The 15,186-nt window shown below is 45.3% G+C and overlaps 1 protein-coding gene across 1 annotated transcript in view; it reads left to right on the top strand.

Moving 5' to 3' along the window:
* Window positions 1–15,186, top strand: part of LOC126100306 (calcium/calmodulin-dependent protein kinase kinase 1) — a 449,773-nt gene that overhangs the window by 256,532 nt on the left and 178,055 nt on the right. Inside the window, exon 3 of the mRNA XM_049910915.1 lies at window positions 3,546–3,866. Coding sequence (XP_049766872.1) covers window positions 3,546–3,866 — 321 coding nt within the window. The remainder of the gene's footprint in view (window positions 1–3,545; window positions 3,867–15,186) is intronic.

The following is a 15,186-nucleotide window of genomic DNA, read 5'->3' on the forward strand; positions in this document are numbered from 1 at the left end:
ATTCCAAAATCTAATTCTTAAATCCATTTCTCTCAAAATGATCGGTAAGTACTAACAAAAAAATTAAAAGCCAAAATATGCTTATTTTGACGTTTGATGAAGCAAGAATTCTGCATTATCAAACCGCTGCTCGAAATAAAACAAACTTAATCATTACCTGTAATCCATTTTTCGCCAAGAGTCTAATCGTACCAAGGTAACAATAAATTCTCTTTCTCTCCAGAATATATTTGCCATCAGTTCAGATACATCAAGACTATCACCGTTACGGCCCCTCTTCTACTAACATCCTGACAAGACAATTTTGTCCCAATTTTGCAAAATACTAACACAAGCTTGGCTCAAGTAATGCCACCTGTTAGTGCAACACGTAAATGCAATCTCTGCTAGTTTTATTTATGTCAACGACTCTATGTTGACAGTACATTTCGTGGATACAATACCAGGGCGCGGCCAGAGGAATGTGTTTCACCAAATTAAAAAGTAGCAAAAAATGTAGAAGTAACTGGATGCCCTGACCATATTCCCCACAATACTATGTACAGGGTTTATCAAAAAGAAACATCAAGAATGGCACGCCTGTACTTCTGAAACTGATAAACATGTACAATGAATGTTGTTTCTTGATGAACGGGAAATTCAAAAAGGTTAAAGGAATGAGCTTTAAAACAATAACGACGGATTGCTACCATAAAATCAAAACCTTTTACAATAGTGCTTTTAGAGTTCACCCAAGAGACAAAATCCAATAATACGTTAACTTGACAATACAACTTAAGATCATTTACAAAAACCTTTAAGAATTATAATGACACTTGGCACCATAAAATCGTAAAACATTAAGAGCAGTAATAATCTAAAAGTAATAATAATGGCAACTTGGCACCATAAAATAAGAGAAATTTCTTCTGCAAGAACAAATTACAAGGGTGCTTTAAAAGATTTTACTCCACAGACCAAGATCCAATAATAAGTTAACTTGGCATTACAATTTGAAATCATTTAAAAAAAACTTTGAGAAATATAATGGCACTTGGCACCATAAAATCAAAGAAACGCAACACACAACCAATAAATACAATAAAAAAATAATTTGATACAACCAACGGGCAAGGGCAGCTCCCAAAGCAATCACAGACGAGCGAGCTCTCAGCACTTCGGAGCCTTCCCACTAGAAACGGTACCCGAAATAAACTGCTGAGAGCTTTCCGACATGCCTCCCACAACTTGGTTATGTTCTGTAACACGACAGATAATATCAACACAAGATACAATTCAAAAATCAAACAACAATATAACATCCCGACAGCACATGATAACCACGGCACTGCTAACTCGGGCGCTCTTCACAAGTGCCGGACGCCAACACACACAAATCTTACGAAACAACTGTCGCTTCTTAAAACAAAATAAAAGCCAAGCGCACACGAATAGTCAAACCACAGTCTTAAAAGTGCCTTAAGGACACCAAACGCGACTATTCCACCACATTAATAATAACACAGTGAGATAAAAATACAGAACATATCACTAAATGCTGTTACACAAACCAAATTAACGAGAACTTGTTGTTCAGGTCCCAGAAGACCAAGCAGCAGTAATTCACTATGCATATACTGTCCAAAACCGCCTTTCTTAGGCAGACTTTACCTAACACATAATATGCCAAATATACCATACATGAACGCAACTCCGGGTAGGTAACAAGAACCACCTACTTGAATTCCTTCAAAAAGGAACAAACAGGCACCACCAAAGGTAACGCCAAGCAGACCGGGTGGGAAACGACCCACCCAGCGGGATAACTAAAAGATACTCCAGTTGAGCAAATAAATTAGTACCAATAAATATCGTAACGTGCCACACACACACACAGCAAAAACTTCTAACGACGCCGTCCCACATCAGAATGAAGTTGAGAAACCACTGCTGGAGCTTCCTGGCAGACGACTCCAAAATTCAGCAACTAGTTCTCCGGGCCAGAGTATCACAGGACCCCACCGGACCTCCCCATCAGACTCCAATTAATGACCACCGCACGGCCAACACAACGGCGAGTCGCCTCCGCCCCAGACCATCAGCTCATATTGCGAGGCACAACAGCCTTAGCGCTAGTCACCAGCAGGTCAGGCAGAGCGAACGTCACGTTCCGTGCAATACCCGGAAACCGACTGCCCTCTCGCTTTCCGCCGGCCACCGCAAACACACGCCAGCGATGTAATAGGAAGTCACCACCAGAGCGCCACCCGCACCAGAACAGCGAACTATAATCGATTATAGCGCGCGCTCTAAACAAGATCACAGGATAGCGGTGCGCGCCATATCAAAGGGGTTTCTCAGCTATTGTTCATACAGTATTTGAGAACGAGAGCTGTTAGTGGCTTGCAACAAACTTTGCACATAATGTCAGACCTTTACTAAACTTTTTCTCGCTGACAAACCCACAGGAAAAGACGAAAGGAAAACAGTTAATCTCTTACTACATTTTCACTGTTCATGCAGTAAAACTATCGCATCAGGGTTGATGCCATAACGTTTACATTTATTACTTCTTTGCTACTAGCCCTATTCGCAACACTTTTCGCAGATAGCAACCACATAAGCCGCTCTGCGTATGTAGAAAAACGTGTCATTTTACAAGACGTAGTTCAGATGTGATAGAACGACGAGATGGACAGAGAAACAGAAGAGGAGGTGATGGGCAGAGGAAGGGGAGGAGGGGGTGGGAAAATAGAGAAGAGGAGGTGGACATAAAAGAGGAGGATGGACAGAGACAGGGGACAAGAATATGGGCAGAGAGAGGAAGTAGTTGTACATGGACAGAAAGGGGGGAAGGAGAATGAACAGGGAGTCAAGAGGGGTGAAGGTTGGTGGCAGAGGGAAGGGGGAGATGGGGATGGACAGAGAAGGTGAGATAGGAGATGGAGAGATGGATGGTGAAGGAGGAGATGAAATAATAGAACTGAAATAAGTAGATACCAGAACAATGCCGGGTACTCAGCTAGTAAATTTAAATTATCAAGACTAGTGTTGTTAGCATGATGTCTCTGGGGCTGACTACTATTTTATCCCGGTGCTCAAGCATCTTCGCTAGGGAAAACTGACCTGTTCTGATAGTGCAGTCTTTACCGGGTGCGTATTGCCTGCTGCTCAGTGTGAAATTGTTTATTTTTTTGCTTCCAGTGTTTCAGTGTGTCTGTGTGGTGCCAGATGTTCAAATGTGAGTGAAGTCTTATGGGACTTAACTGCTAAGATCATCAGCTTACACACTACTTAACCTAAATTATTCTGAGGACAAATACACACACCCATGCCCGAGGGAGGGCTCGAACCTCCAACGTGACCAGCCGCACAGTCCACGACTGCAGTGCCTAAGACTGCTCGGCTAATCCCGCACGTGGTGCCAGAAATTAGGTCTTCCTGTGGTCCTACTAGCCCTGTGTGCTTAATTTGTGCTCAGTAGTGTGTCATAATTAATTGCCGTAGCTGTGCCAGACGTGCTGGAGCCTCGCCTTGCAGTGACGGTGGTCTTTGCTCCTGTGCAGCTATGCGTGAGCCTAGAGGAGCGCCTGCGGCTGTCGCCGTCCCCCGAGGCGAGCCGCTCTCCGTCGCCGGTGCACCAGGCCGGCCCCGTCCCTGGCTCTGGCGCTGCTCCTGCTGCCGCTGCAGCTCCCGGTGGCGGCGGCGGCGGCTCTGGTGGTGGCGAGCCGCGGCCCATCTACCCCAACTTCCCGTTCAGCCCCTACGGCAGTCCACGGGCAGCCAGAAGGCGCGCCCCACTCAAGGAGTCCCGGCGCGTCTCCATCGACAAGAGCGGCCGCTACCTGCAGCTCAACCAGTACCGCCTCATGGACTCCATAGGACAGGTCAGCCCGCAGACATTTCTGTAGTAGTAGTAGTTTCACTTACGGAGCATCATGGAAGCAAGGCTAGAGTACGTCGCGTGTAGTGTAATGGCAACTGTTTCTCCTATACGCACGCGGAACTGTATTGGTAATACAATTCATTTAAAGTGCGTTTCTCGAGGCTGAGTCAAATGAAAACCATAAATATTTTTTAAATATTAATTATTGTGCAGAAGTGGTACAAAGCTGTATCACTTTTCAACATAACCTCCACCACGATCAATGTTAGTCCTCCAGCGCTTACAAAGTGCATAAATACCTTTAGAAAAAAATTCTTTTGGTAGTCCGCGCAACCACTCATGCACCGCGTGGCGTACCCCTTCATCAGAACGGAACTTCTTTCCTCCCATTGCGTCTTTGAGTGGTCCAAACATATTGAATTCACTTGGGGCAGGGTCTGGTGAGAGTATGATGGATGAGGAAGACACTCAAAATGCAACTGTTGACACTCAAAACAGTTGCGTTGTACGGGCAGTGTGGGGCCTTGCATTGTCATGCTGCAAGAGGACACCAGCTGACAGCAATCCACGTCGCTTTGATTTGACTGCAGGCCGCAGATGATTTTTTTTTAGCAGATCTGTGTATGACGCACTGGTGACAGTGGTCCCTCTATGCAAGTAATGCTCCGAAATGACGCCTTTTTCGTCACAAAAGAGAGTCAGCACAACCTTCCCTGCTGATGGTTCTGTTCGAAACTTCTTTGGTTTTGGCAATGAGGGATGGCGCCATTCCTTGCTCGCTCTCTTCGTTTCCGGTTGGTGGAAGTGAACCCAGGTTTCGTCCCTTGTAACTATTCTTGCAAGGAAGCCAAGACCTTCTCGTTCAAAGGGCTGAAGAAGTTCTTCACAAGCATCAACACGTCGTTCTCTAATTTCAGGAGTCAGCTGCCGTGGCACCCATCTTGCAGACACTTTGTGAAACTGGAGCACATCATGCACAATGTGGTGTGCTGACCCATGACTAATCTGTAAACATGCTGCAACGTCATTCAGTGTCACTCGGCGGTTTTCCTACACTATGGCTTCAACTGCTGCAATGTTCTGTGGAGTCACAACTCGTTGTGCCTGACCTGGACGAGGAGCATCTTCCACTGAAGTCACACCATTTGCGAACTTCCTACTCCATTCGTAAACTTGCTACTGTGACAAACATGCATCACCGTACTGAACCTTCATTCGTCGATGAATTTCAATAGGTTACACACCTTCACTACGCAAAAACCGAATAACAGAACGCTGTTCTTCCCTGGTGCAAGTCTCAAGTGGGGGCGGGCATGTTTATACTGATACTGCGACGGTATGTGTGCATCTGCACTGTGCTGCCACCTAAAGGCCATTCTGCAAGCTGTTTGTAGCACGCTTACCAACTTACAGGATAACGGCGCGAAATTTCGAATTTGGATTTTCTTGTCATGAGATATTACGTGCCAGAGAGCGACTGTCAACTAATTTCCTAGAAATATTTAGTTTGATGACCTTCAAAAAAATCTCCGTTTTTCAAGATATCTTTGTTCAACGTTTCGTATCCTCCACACTTTCCCCCGACTCCATAGACTTCTCTGAATTCCTCCCTTCTCTCTTTCTTCCTCCTAGTTCCATTTTTAATACACTACATTCGCTAATTCTACTTCCTATTTCATCTTCCTTTGGTTTTTCTTTATCTCCCTCTCACTCTTCTTTCTAATACATCTCCTCCTGCTCTTCCTTTTCTCCTTCTGCTCACTCTTTTCCGCATGCATGTCCAAAAGAACGGTGCATTGTAATTCTGAATGCTACAATCACTACAATATCGTATATATCCTTCGAAACCGGACAAGTGACTTTCAAGTAAAATGTCTCCCAGTATGGGAATAAACATAATGGATGTACGAGTACAGGTTGTAGACACATGGTTGACAACATTTGGAAGTTTGGGTCTGGCTGTGTGTCGTGCTGGGATAGCCAAATGGTTAGGCAGCCACTCTAAATAAGCGAGAAATCAGGGTTCGAGTCCCGGTCCGGCACATATTATCATTATCTTCATTCCATTATACAGCTGATGATTGTCCACATTCGCAACTGCAAACACATTTCGTGTATCGTCTGTGTTTGTCCTGTCTCATTGTTTTCCGTCCTAGGGGCCTTCTCTTCTGATCTACCATTTTCGTTCTCTGCACTTTTTTCTGCTATTTTCCCTCCATTAAACCAACTTCTCAATCGTACTATTCTCCATACTCTGACACCTCATCATCTTCCTCCTCATCCTCCTCCTCATTCTCCTCCTCAACTACTACTACTACTACTACTACTACTAATACTACTAGTAGTAATATTAGTAGCAGTAGAAGTAGTACCAGCGCCACCAGAATCACCACCATCACCACCTCCTACACCTCATCATCTTCCTTCTCATCCTCCTCCTCATTCTCCTCCTCAACCAAAAACTGCTGTTGCTACTACTGTTACTAATACTACTATTAATATTAGTAGCAGTAGTAGTACCAACGCCACCAGCATCAACACCACCACCTCCTACACCTCACCATCATCCTCACCCTCCTCAAACAACAACTGCTACTGCTGCTACTACTACTATTCATACCACCATCACTACCACCACACTACTAGTATTGCATGCTCTTCGGAAATTAAGATATACTGGAATTACTTATCTGGCTTGATCCATATCGTTCAGGATGCTGTGTGAGAAAAACGCGGCTTAGGTTTCACGTAATAGTTGCTTTCATAATCCTTGCTGGATGACCTGGAGAAATCATTCTGCTTGCGATATCTCATTACGTTTGGCATCAAAATACCGTCGCTTGGGAGAGATTGCACCGTAACAGCCAATTCCAATCACGTTACTTTTCAACTGTAGCACATTCCTCGGATACTTTCTCGAAAAATTTCAAATTAAAGCAATCATTGTATCACTGTACACGTCTTTTGAAGAGCCTTAGAATGCCATTAAAAAGCACATCGTCTCACTAAAAGAAGTATTTGCCTCAATATCCGTTTTGATACAAAAGTTAAGGGTACTTGCTACTCATAGGCAGTCAGGAAAATTGCTTGCCCTTCTGTAGACTGATGTGCACCGAAAATCTCGTTCCGATATTTTGAACCATTCACCACATAAAATGGGTATAGGTTTTATGTGATTCATTTTGAGTGTGTGTATGTTATTTGGTTAGTTTGTTTGTTCGTTCGATAGCTCAAATACAATATAAAATTTATAATGGGGAATATGTCAACAGAACAAACATAGAACACTCAGTATATATACAATGAAATGAAAAAGACAATTTATATGGCTGCATGCTGACCATTTACAGATTTTTTCTTTAACGACGAATTATCTCTACTCAGTAATTCTTCTGTGGAGTAGAAGGAGTTGTTAAGGAAAAATCTATATAATCTACATTTGAAAATACTTCTCCTATCTGTCCGAATTTTTATTTCATCTCTAGCGGTTCTGGCGCTGCAGTCCGGAACCGCGGGACTGCTACGGTCGCAGGTTCGAATCCTGCCTCGGGCATGGGTGTGTGTGATGTCCTTAGGTTAGTTAGGTTTAAGTAGTTCTAAGTTCTAGGGGACTTATGACCTAAGATGTTGAGTCCCATAGTGCTCAGAGCCATTTGAACCATTTTTTTATTTCATCGGTAGACAGTCAAAGAATTTTATAGTTGCATAATTCACGTTCTTCTGCGTCAAAGTTAGATCCGTTAGAGAGAAATGCAGATCATTTTTCCTTTTAGTGTTGTACTTCTGAATATCTGTGTTACTCTCAAACTTAGATGCTTTATTGACAACAAGTTCATAAGTGAATAAATATGTTGTGATCCTGTGGTTAATAGTCGTAGCTGCTTAAAGAGATAGCAGCAACGTGCCCGTGCGTGAATGCCACGTATAATTATAATTACTTCTTTTGTGCAGTGAATACTTTCCGACAAACGAGGTGTTACCCCAGAATATTGCCCCATTAGACATTGATGAATGGAACGATGGAAAATATGTTAACTTACTGAATCTTTTGTCCCTCATGTTGGCCATTATTCTCACGGTAAAAGTAGCCGAACCTAAATGTTTTAGCAGGTGTACTATAAGGTTTTCCATTTCAAGTTTCCATTAGTATGCACATCTAAGAACTTACAATATTCTACACTGTTTGTTCTTGTTAATATACTACATTAATTGACGGGGATGGTAGTAGTAGTAGTAGTAGTAGTAGATATTCTGCCAACGGGAGGTCTTGTCATGGATAAAGCCTCTTCCACTTTGTCTGTCCATAACCAGTCTTTCATTTGTGAATATTTGTCTCGTTGGATATTGTCGAGCATTTTATATGTTCCTTTTCCTCTTCTCCTTTTTCTCTCCTCCATTTCTTTAATTGCTCCCTTCAATAAACTGTGCCTCATCAGACAATGTCCAATCCAGTTTCGTTTTCCTTTTCTAATGACTTTCAGCATGTTTCTTTCTTCTCCGACTCTTCTTAATACTTCTTCATTCATTACTCAGTGCTCGCACTTCTCTTTCTCCTTTCGTCTCCATATCCACATCTCTAGTGCCTCCAGTCTTCTTTCATCTTCCTTCCTCAATGTCCAGGTCTCCACATCATACATTGCAACGCTCCAGATGTAACACTTGGTAAGTCTTTTCCTCATATCTTTATTTAGTGTTCCGCAAAGTAATTTCGGTTTCCTCTTGAATCCCTCTTTTCCTATTGGAATTCTTTTCATAATTTCTATTGAGCAGTGCATATCATCCACAATTCCACTTCCCAAGTAATTGGAGTTATTCACTTGCTCAATTTCCTCACCCCCTAGTTTCATACAACATTTTCTCTTCTTTCCTCTAATAGCCATACTTTTCGTTTTCTTCTTGTTAATCTCCATTCCATATTCTTCTAATTTTGTGTTTAGATCGTCTAACATTTGTTCTATCTCTCTTGCACTCTCTGCCATCGCAACCATGTCGTCTACAAATCTTATACACTCCACTCTCAGACCCCCTATAAATAGTCCCCTCCTTCCATCAAAACTTTCATTAATAATTTCCTCCAGATAGATTTCCAGATCGGGGGAGGGGCATTTTGTACAGTAGAAAAATGGGTGAACTGCGTTTTTTTTCCAAAGTTTAAAGCGCTAACCTGTTTGCATAAAAGTAGTCAGTAACTGCAACGAAAGTGTCATTTACTGCCCTGCTGATGTTTCTACGCTCAACTAATACAGCCTCCTGATTCAAGTAAAAGGTCAGATCATTAACAATAAAGCACGAACAGGAATCAGCCCATGATCGAATCCTGTGGGAGACTCCGATTGTAATTATGAAGATCATATGAGCTCCTGAATGTTGTTTTTCTACTGAGCAAAGAGAAGAAACGGGCGAGCAGATAGCCTGAAACCTCGGGCTCGACACGCCTGAGGACAGCGGCGCGAAACCCAGCCTCTAGCGCAGAGTGCTCCGGTATTGACGTCAGGTTCCGGTTTCTGGAAACACGGCCGGCTCGCTTCCCGACTGGAGCTGGAGTGGCCCATCGACACCGGAGTCGCTGCCGTCTCAGTCTCCGTGCGCCGCGCCACTTTCCGGAGCAGCCAGCGATGCGCAGCGCCGTGTCCCTCGCTGGTATCGAGGGCTGCCGGCAGCAGCAGCAGCAAGTTCCTCGCTGTTGGTTCGTCTGACGCACGTGCGAGCGGCAGAGGTCGATATGCAGGGCGTGGGAGGTGCGGAGGCGGTAGTGGCTGCACAACGTCTGCTCTGTTATGCGCCCCGCGGCTCAGTACTGTGTGTGTGTGTGTGTGTGTGTGTGTGTGTGTGTGTGTGTGCGTGTTTGTTTTGGTTGCGAGGCGCCGGCGATGGCGGATGCCTATGCACACGGAATGCACGGCAGTTTCATATACACTTTATCGTAAGTAGATGTAACACACAAGCGTCCCAAGTTGCAAGCTTTCACCTAACAATTTCGATCGTTTTATGCTCTACAGCTTATTTATGATTATGTTATTGTAAGGAAGAAACACCGTAGGTGTACTGAAGGTACATTTATTACATCACTTCTGAGTATTACCAACTCCCTCGCCGGCCGGAGTGGCCGAGCGGTTCTAGGCACTACAGTCTGGAACCGCGCGACCGCTACGGTCGGAAGTTCGAATCCTGCCTCGGGCATGGATGTGTGTGATGTCCTTACGTTAGTTAGGTTTAAGTAGTTCTAAGTTCTAGGGGACTGATGACCTCAGAAGTTAAGTCCCATAGTGCTCAGAGCCATTTGTACCAACTCCTTCAAACAAAACCCGTGACGACACAATTTAGCGCTTTCCACATCCGCTCAGAACAGAAAAACAGGAAGTTCAACGACTCCATGGAATGACAGAAACGTGGAACATGCGGACAAAACACCATAGAGTTGAAACTTCCTGGCAGGTTAAAACTGTGTGCCGGACCGTGACTGGAACTCGGTACCTTTGGCTTTCGCGAGCAAGTACTCTACCATCTGAGCTACCCAAGTACGACTCACGCCCCATCCTCACAGCTTTACTTCCGCCAGTACCGCGTTTTGTATTATCCAAGCTTCACAGAAGCTCTCCTGCGAACCTTTCCTCCAGGAGTGCTGGTTCTGCAAGGTTCGCAGGAGAGCTTCTGTAAAATTTGGAAGGTAGGAGACGAGATACTGGAAGAAGTAAAGCTGTGAGAACCGGGCGTGAGTCGTGCTTCGGTAGCTCAGATGGTAGAGCACTTGCCCGTCAAAGGCAAAGGTCCCGAGTTCGAGTCTCGGTCCGGCATACAGTTTTAATCTGCCAGGAAGTTTCATATCAGCGCATACTCCGCTGCAGAGTGAAAATCTCATTCTGGACGGCTGTAGGTGTTTAATTTTCTTACAGCAGTAGAGCAGTCCCTGTTGCCGATCCAGGCTGTTGTGGGTGCAGATGTTCGTCGCACTGAGCAACCTGGAACGTAAACATTGTACGCAATCAATAAATGGTACCCTCTCATGTGAAAACTAAAATTTCTCTCTTTCAAAGGTTTATTCGTTATTTCTCTTCCGCAAGTCTTCACAAAAGTTTCCACGAAGTTTTATTGTCCCACGATTACTGGTCTTTCATGGGGGCCGTCCCAAATAGCGAATGTTTAACTGTAACCCTCCTGCAGGTAAGTTTGCGCAGCGAGACGAAAATCCAAATTAAATGGCAGACCTTTGAAAACTATTTGAAAGCCTTAGCCACGACTTGGGTTCAAATGGAAATGAGCCTAGCAGAAGCGAATTTTACTCTCTTCTCTTTCTTTTCGTGGTTTTAATGGAGTGACAAATTCACTTTTTACCGAGTACACAATCTCTCTTGTGTATCTTTTAGCAGTGGAGGCTTTCTGTTGTTCAGTGGACAAAGAGTCTCTTCTGTTATTTGAAATTTCAGTACTCTAACACAATCAAAAGATCTAACAGAATTATTCTTTTCAGAACAAGAGAAATCTTCAGTGCAGTGAGGTTTCATCCTTTCATTTCTACTTAACTGCACGTTTGCCTGTGGAAAAGCGTAGTAAGAAGATAAATCGATCATAACTGTGAATCTGCAGCATAAAGGCGATTTTGTGTGTGTGTGTGTGTGTGTGTGTGTGTGTGTGTGTGTGTGTGTGTGAGAGAGAGAGAGAGAGAGAGAGAGAGAGAGAGAGAGAAATAATTGCCGAGAGAGAGAAATGATTGCAAACTTAACATTTGCGTGGTGACGCACAACTCGCTGGAAATCGTCTCGAATCTCAGTACTAGAATAAATTTTGACTGCCAATCTCTGGCAACCAATGAAAAGTGCGTGCAGCGGTGTTTTGTCGAAGGAGAGGTGTAGAGGCGGTCGACCAAACGCCAATTCTCTCTGTTAAATTCCACACCTCTGTGATACGCCCGCTAAACTCACTGGGCAGAACAGGTAATAGGATTGAGAAAAGGGCCGAGGGTTGAGGTCAGTTTCTGCTTCCAATTGTCATTTATTGTAATTTAATAACCTTTACAACCAAAGCGGCACATAGTCGAATCTTTACCGAATGCAACTCTTTCGTGGCTGAAGGCCTCCGACAAGAAATCTTAACAAGATAAAAATCCAATTAAGATAGCAATAAAATAATTCAAAAAACAACGTACGCAAAGTTCAATACAAATGGCTGAGGGCAACAATTAAATTCCAGAATTTTAGAATATATTACCATAGACCTTTAAAGGCAAAAGACCAACAAGAAATCTTAAAAAAAATCAAAATTTCAATTAAGATAGCAAGAAAATAATTTAAAACCCAAAAAAGCAACATACGCAAGGTGCAACACAAATGCCTGAGGGCCACAATCAAACTTAAGAATTTTAGAATATATTACCATAATCTTTAAAGGCCGCAGTGTTTAAGCTTGAAAGGTTATATTTAAATAATAATTTTACAAAATTTTAAGAAAACAAACAATAGCCATAAGCCTAAGATTTAAAACAGCTGACAATAGAATATTTAAACACCGTTGGCACTCATAAGGCCTCCAGGGAGGTCGGTCTGCCCTCGTTCACTTAGGTGAGACAGGTGACGAGATCAACTACACTCCTGGAAATGGAAAAAAGAACACATTGACACCGGTGTGTCAGACCCACCATACTTGCTCCGGACACTGCGAGAGGGCTGTACAAGCAATGATCACACGCACGGCACAGCGGACACACCAGGAACCGCGGTGTTGGCCGTCGAATGGCGCTAGCTGCGCAGCATTTGTGCACCGCCGCCGTCAGTGTCAGCCAGTTTGCCGTGGCATACGGAGCTCCATCGCAGTCTTTAACACTGGTAGCATGCCGCGACAGCGTGGACGTGAACCGTATGTGCAGTTGACGGACTTTGAGCGAGGGCGTATAGTGGGCATGCGGGAGGCCGGGTGGACGTACCGCCGAATTGCTCAACACGTGGGGCGTGAGGTCTCCACAGTACATCGATGTTGTCGCCAGTGGTCGGCGGAAGGTGCACGTGCCCGTCGACCTGGGACCGGACCGCAGCGACGCACGGATGCACGCCAAGACCGTAGGATCCTACGCAGCGCCGTAGGGGACCGCACCGCCACTTCCCAGCAAATTAGGGACACTGTTGCTCCTGGGGTATCGGCGAGGACCATTCGCAACCGTCTCCATGAAGCTGGGCTACGGTCCCGCACACCGTTAGGCCGTCTTCCGCTCACGCCCCAACATCGTGCAGCCCGCCTCCAGTGGTGTCGCGACAGGCGTGAATGGAGGGGCGAATGGAGACGTGTCGTCTTCAGCGATGAGAGTCGCTTCTGCCTTGGTGCCAATGATGGTCGTATGCGTGTTTGGCGCCGTGCAGGTGAGCGCCACAATCAGGACTGCATACGACCGAGGCACACAGGGCCAACACCCGGCATCATGGTGTGGGGAGCGATCTCCTACACTGGCCGTACACCACTGGTGATCGTCGAGGGGACACTGAATAGTGCACGGTACATCCAAACCGTCATCGAACCCATCGTTCTACCATTCCTAGACCGTCAAGGGAACTTGCTGTTCCAACAGGACAATGCACGTCCGCATGTATCCCGTGCCACCCAACGTGCTCTAGAAGGTGTAAGTCAACTACCCTGGCCAGCAAGATCTCCGGATCTGTCCCCCATTGAGCATGTTTGGGACTGGATGAAGCGTCGTGTCACGCGGTCTGCACGTCCAGCACGAACGCTGGTCCAACTGAGGCGCCAGGTGGAAATGGCATGGCAAGCCGTTCCACAGGACTACATCCAGCATCTCTACGATCGTCTCCATGGGAGAATAGCAGCCTGCATTGCTGCGAAAGGTGGATATACACTGTACTAGTGCCGACATTGTGCATGCTCTGTTGCCTGTGTCTATGTGCCTGTGGTTCTGTCAGTGTGATCATGTGATGTATCTGACCCCAGGAGTGTGTCAATAAAGTTTCCCCTTCCTGGGACAATGAATTCACGGTGTTCTTATTTCAGTTTCCAGGAGTGTATATTTGATACGTCAGAACCCAACCAGGGGACAGTCACGGACCGACCGGCACAACGACTTGCTTCCCGTCAATCAGTACATGAGAACTCAAGCCAGCAATGGAGTAAGTATTAGCTGTCAAAATTACATACCATATTGGACAGCGACAACAAGTGAGGAAATTACGTTAGTGGCCAAGGCAGGTAACTGGAAGACTAACGGCCACTAGGCAGAAAATTCCGCTGGTGCACTCAAATCGTAGTCCACCGAAATAGTTAATTGCACCGCATGGCGGCTAAATCTCAACATTAGAGCCACTCGGTGTTGCTCACCGGAGAACCTCCCCAACAGCAAACCACCGAAGCGAACCACCACAACATAAATAGACGTGGCTTGCGTAGTTGAAACCAATACTCAACTTTGACGTACTGGGTCGGTGAACCACGAAGCTCGTAGCGATCGGACAGCTCCACACACGCTCTGACACTGCGCAGGGGCTGCCAGCGGCCCCAGCCGACTGCACCGTGCGGAGATAACATCCCTCGTCTGCAACAAACGACCGACTTACTCCAAACCCCCTTGCTGGGAACCATATGCGCCAAACCAAAGATGGTACAATACGCAAATACCGATGCACATCACTGCTGCCACACGTATAATGAAGAAGAACCACGACGTAACAGCGACAAGGGCGGGAAACCAAACACAGATAGACAGCCAAATTCACGAAAACGCATAGTTGGGAGAGAGCACGGTTCACACTCCGTAGTGCCCGATGGAGCGACGACATTGGGTGCTATTAATGGTGATCTGCCCCCGTTATGGGTCGCTAAAATCGGTGGCCCTCTTACTGCAGTTCGAGAGCAACAGACTCTTTCTCTTGCCTCATCGTCATCAAGCTTAAGACTAATGTCTACACACAGTCATAAGCTTGCGCATTACGATCTCTCTCGTCACAAAAAACTATCTGAATACGTTTTGATGTTTCTGTGATTCTAGCATATCTTTCGTTTTCATCACTTAGCAGGTAGATGCGAACAAAGATACTGGTGGAGCGTTCTTGTTGTGCTCTATATTCCATATCCTAGTTCGATTCAGCACTCTGTGCTAGTCTCTCCTTTGCGAGCCTCTTCATCTCCGAACAACTACTGTAACCACCATCCATGTGAACCCGCCCACTGTATTCGAGCACTGGTCTCCCTCTGCAACTTTCACGCCCCCATTGACAATTCCTTGAAGCCTTAGGATGAGTCCCATCAACCCAACCTTTCTTTTAATCACGAGTAGGCCTAAATTTCTGTTTTTCCCAGTTCTATTCTGTACTTGATTTGTTGTTCGA

This window comes from Schistocerca cancellata, chromosome 9 (assembly GCF_023864275.1).
Source record: "Schistocerca cancellata isolate TAMUIC-IGC-003103 chromosome 9, iqSchCanc2.1, whole genome shotgun sequence".
Lineage (NCBI taxonomy): Eukaryota > Metazoa > Arthropoda > Insecta > Orthoptera > Acrididae > Schistocerca > Schistocerca cancellata.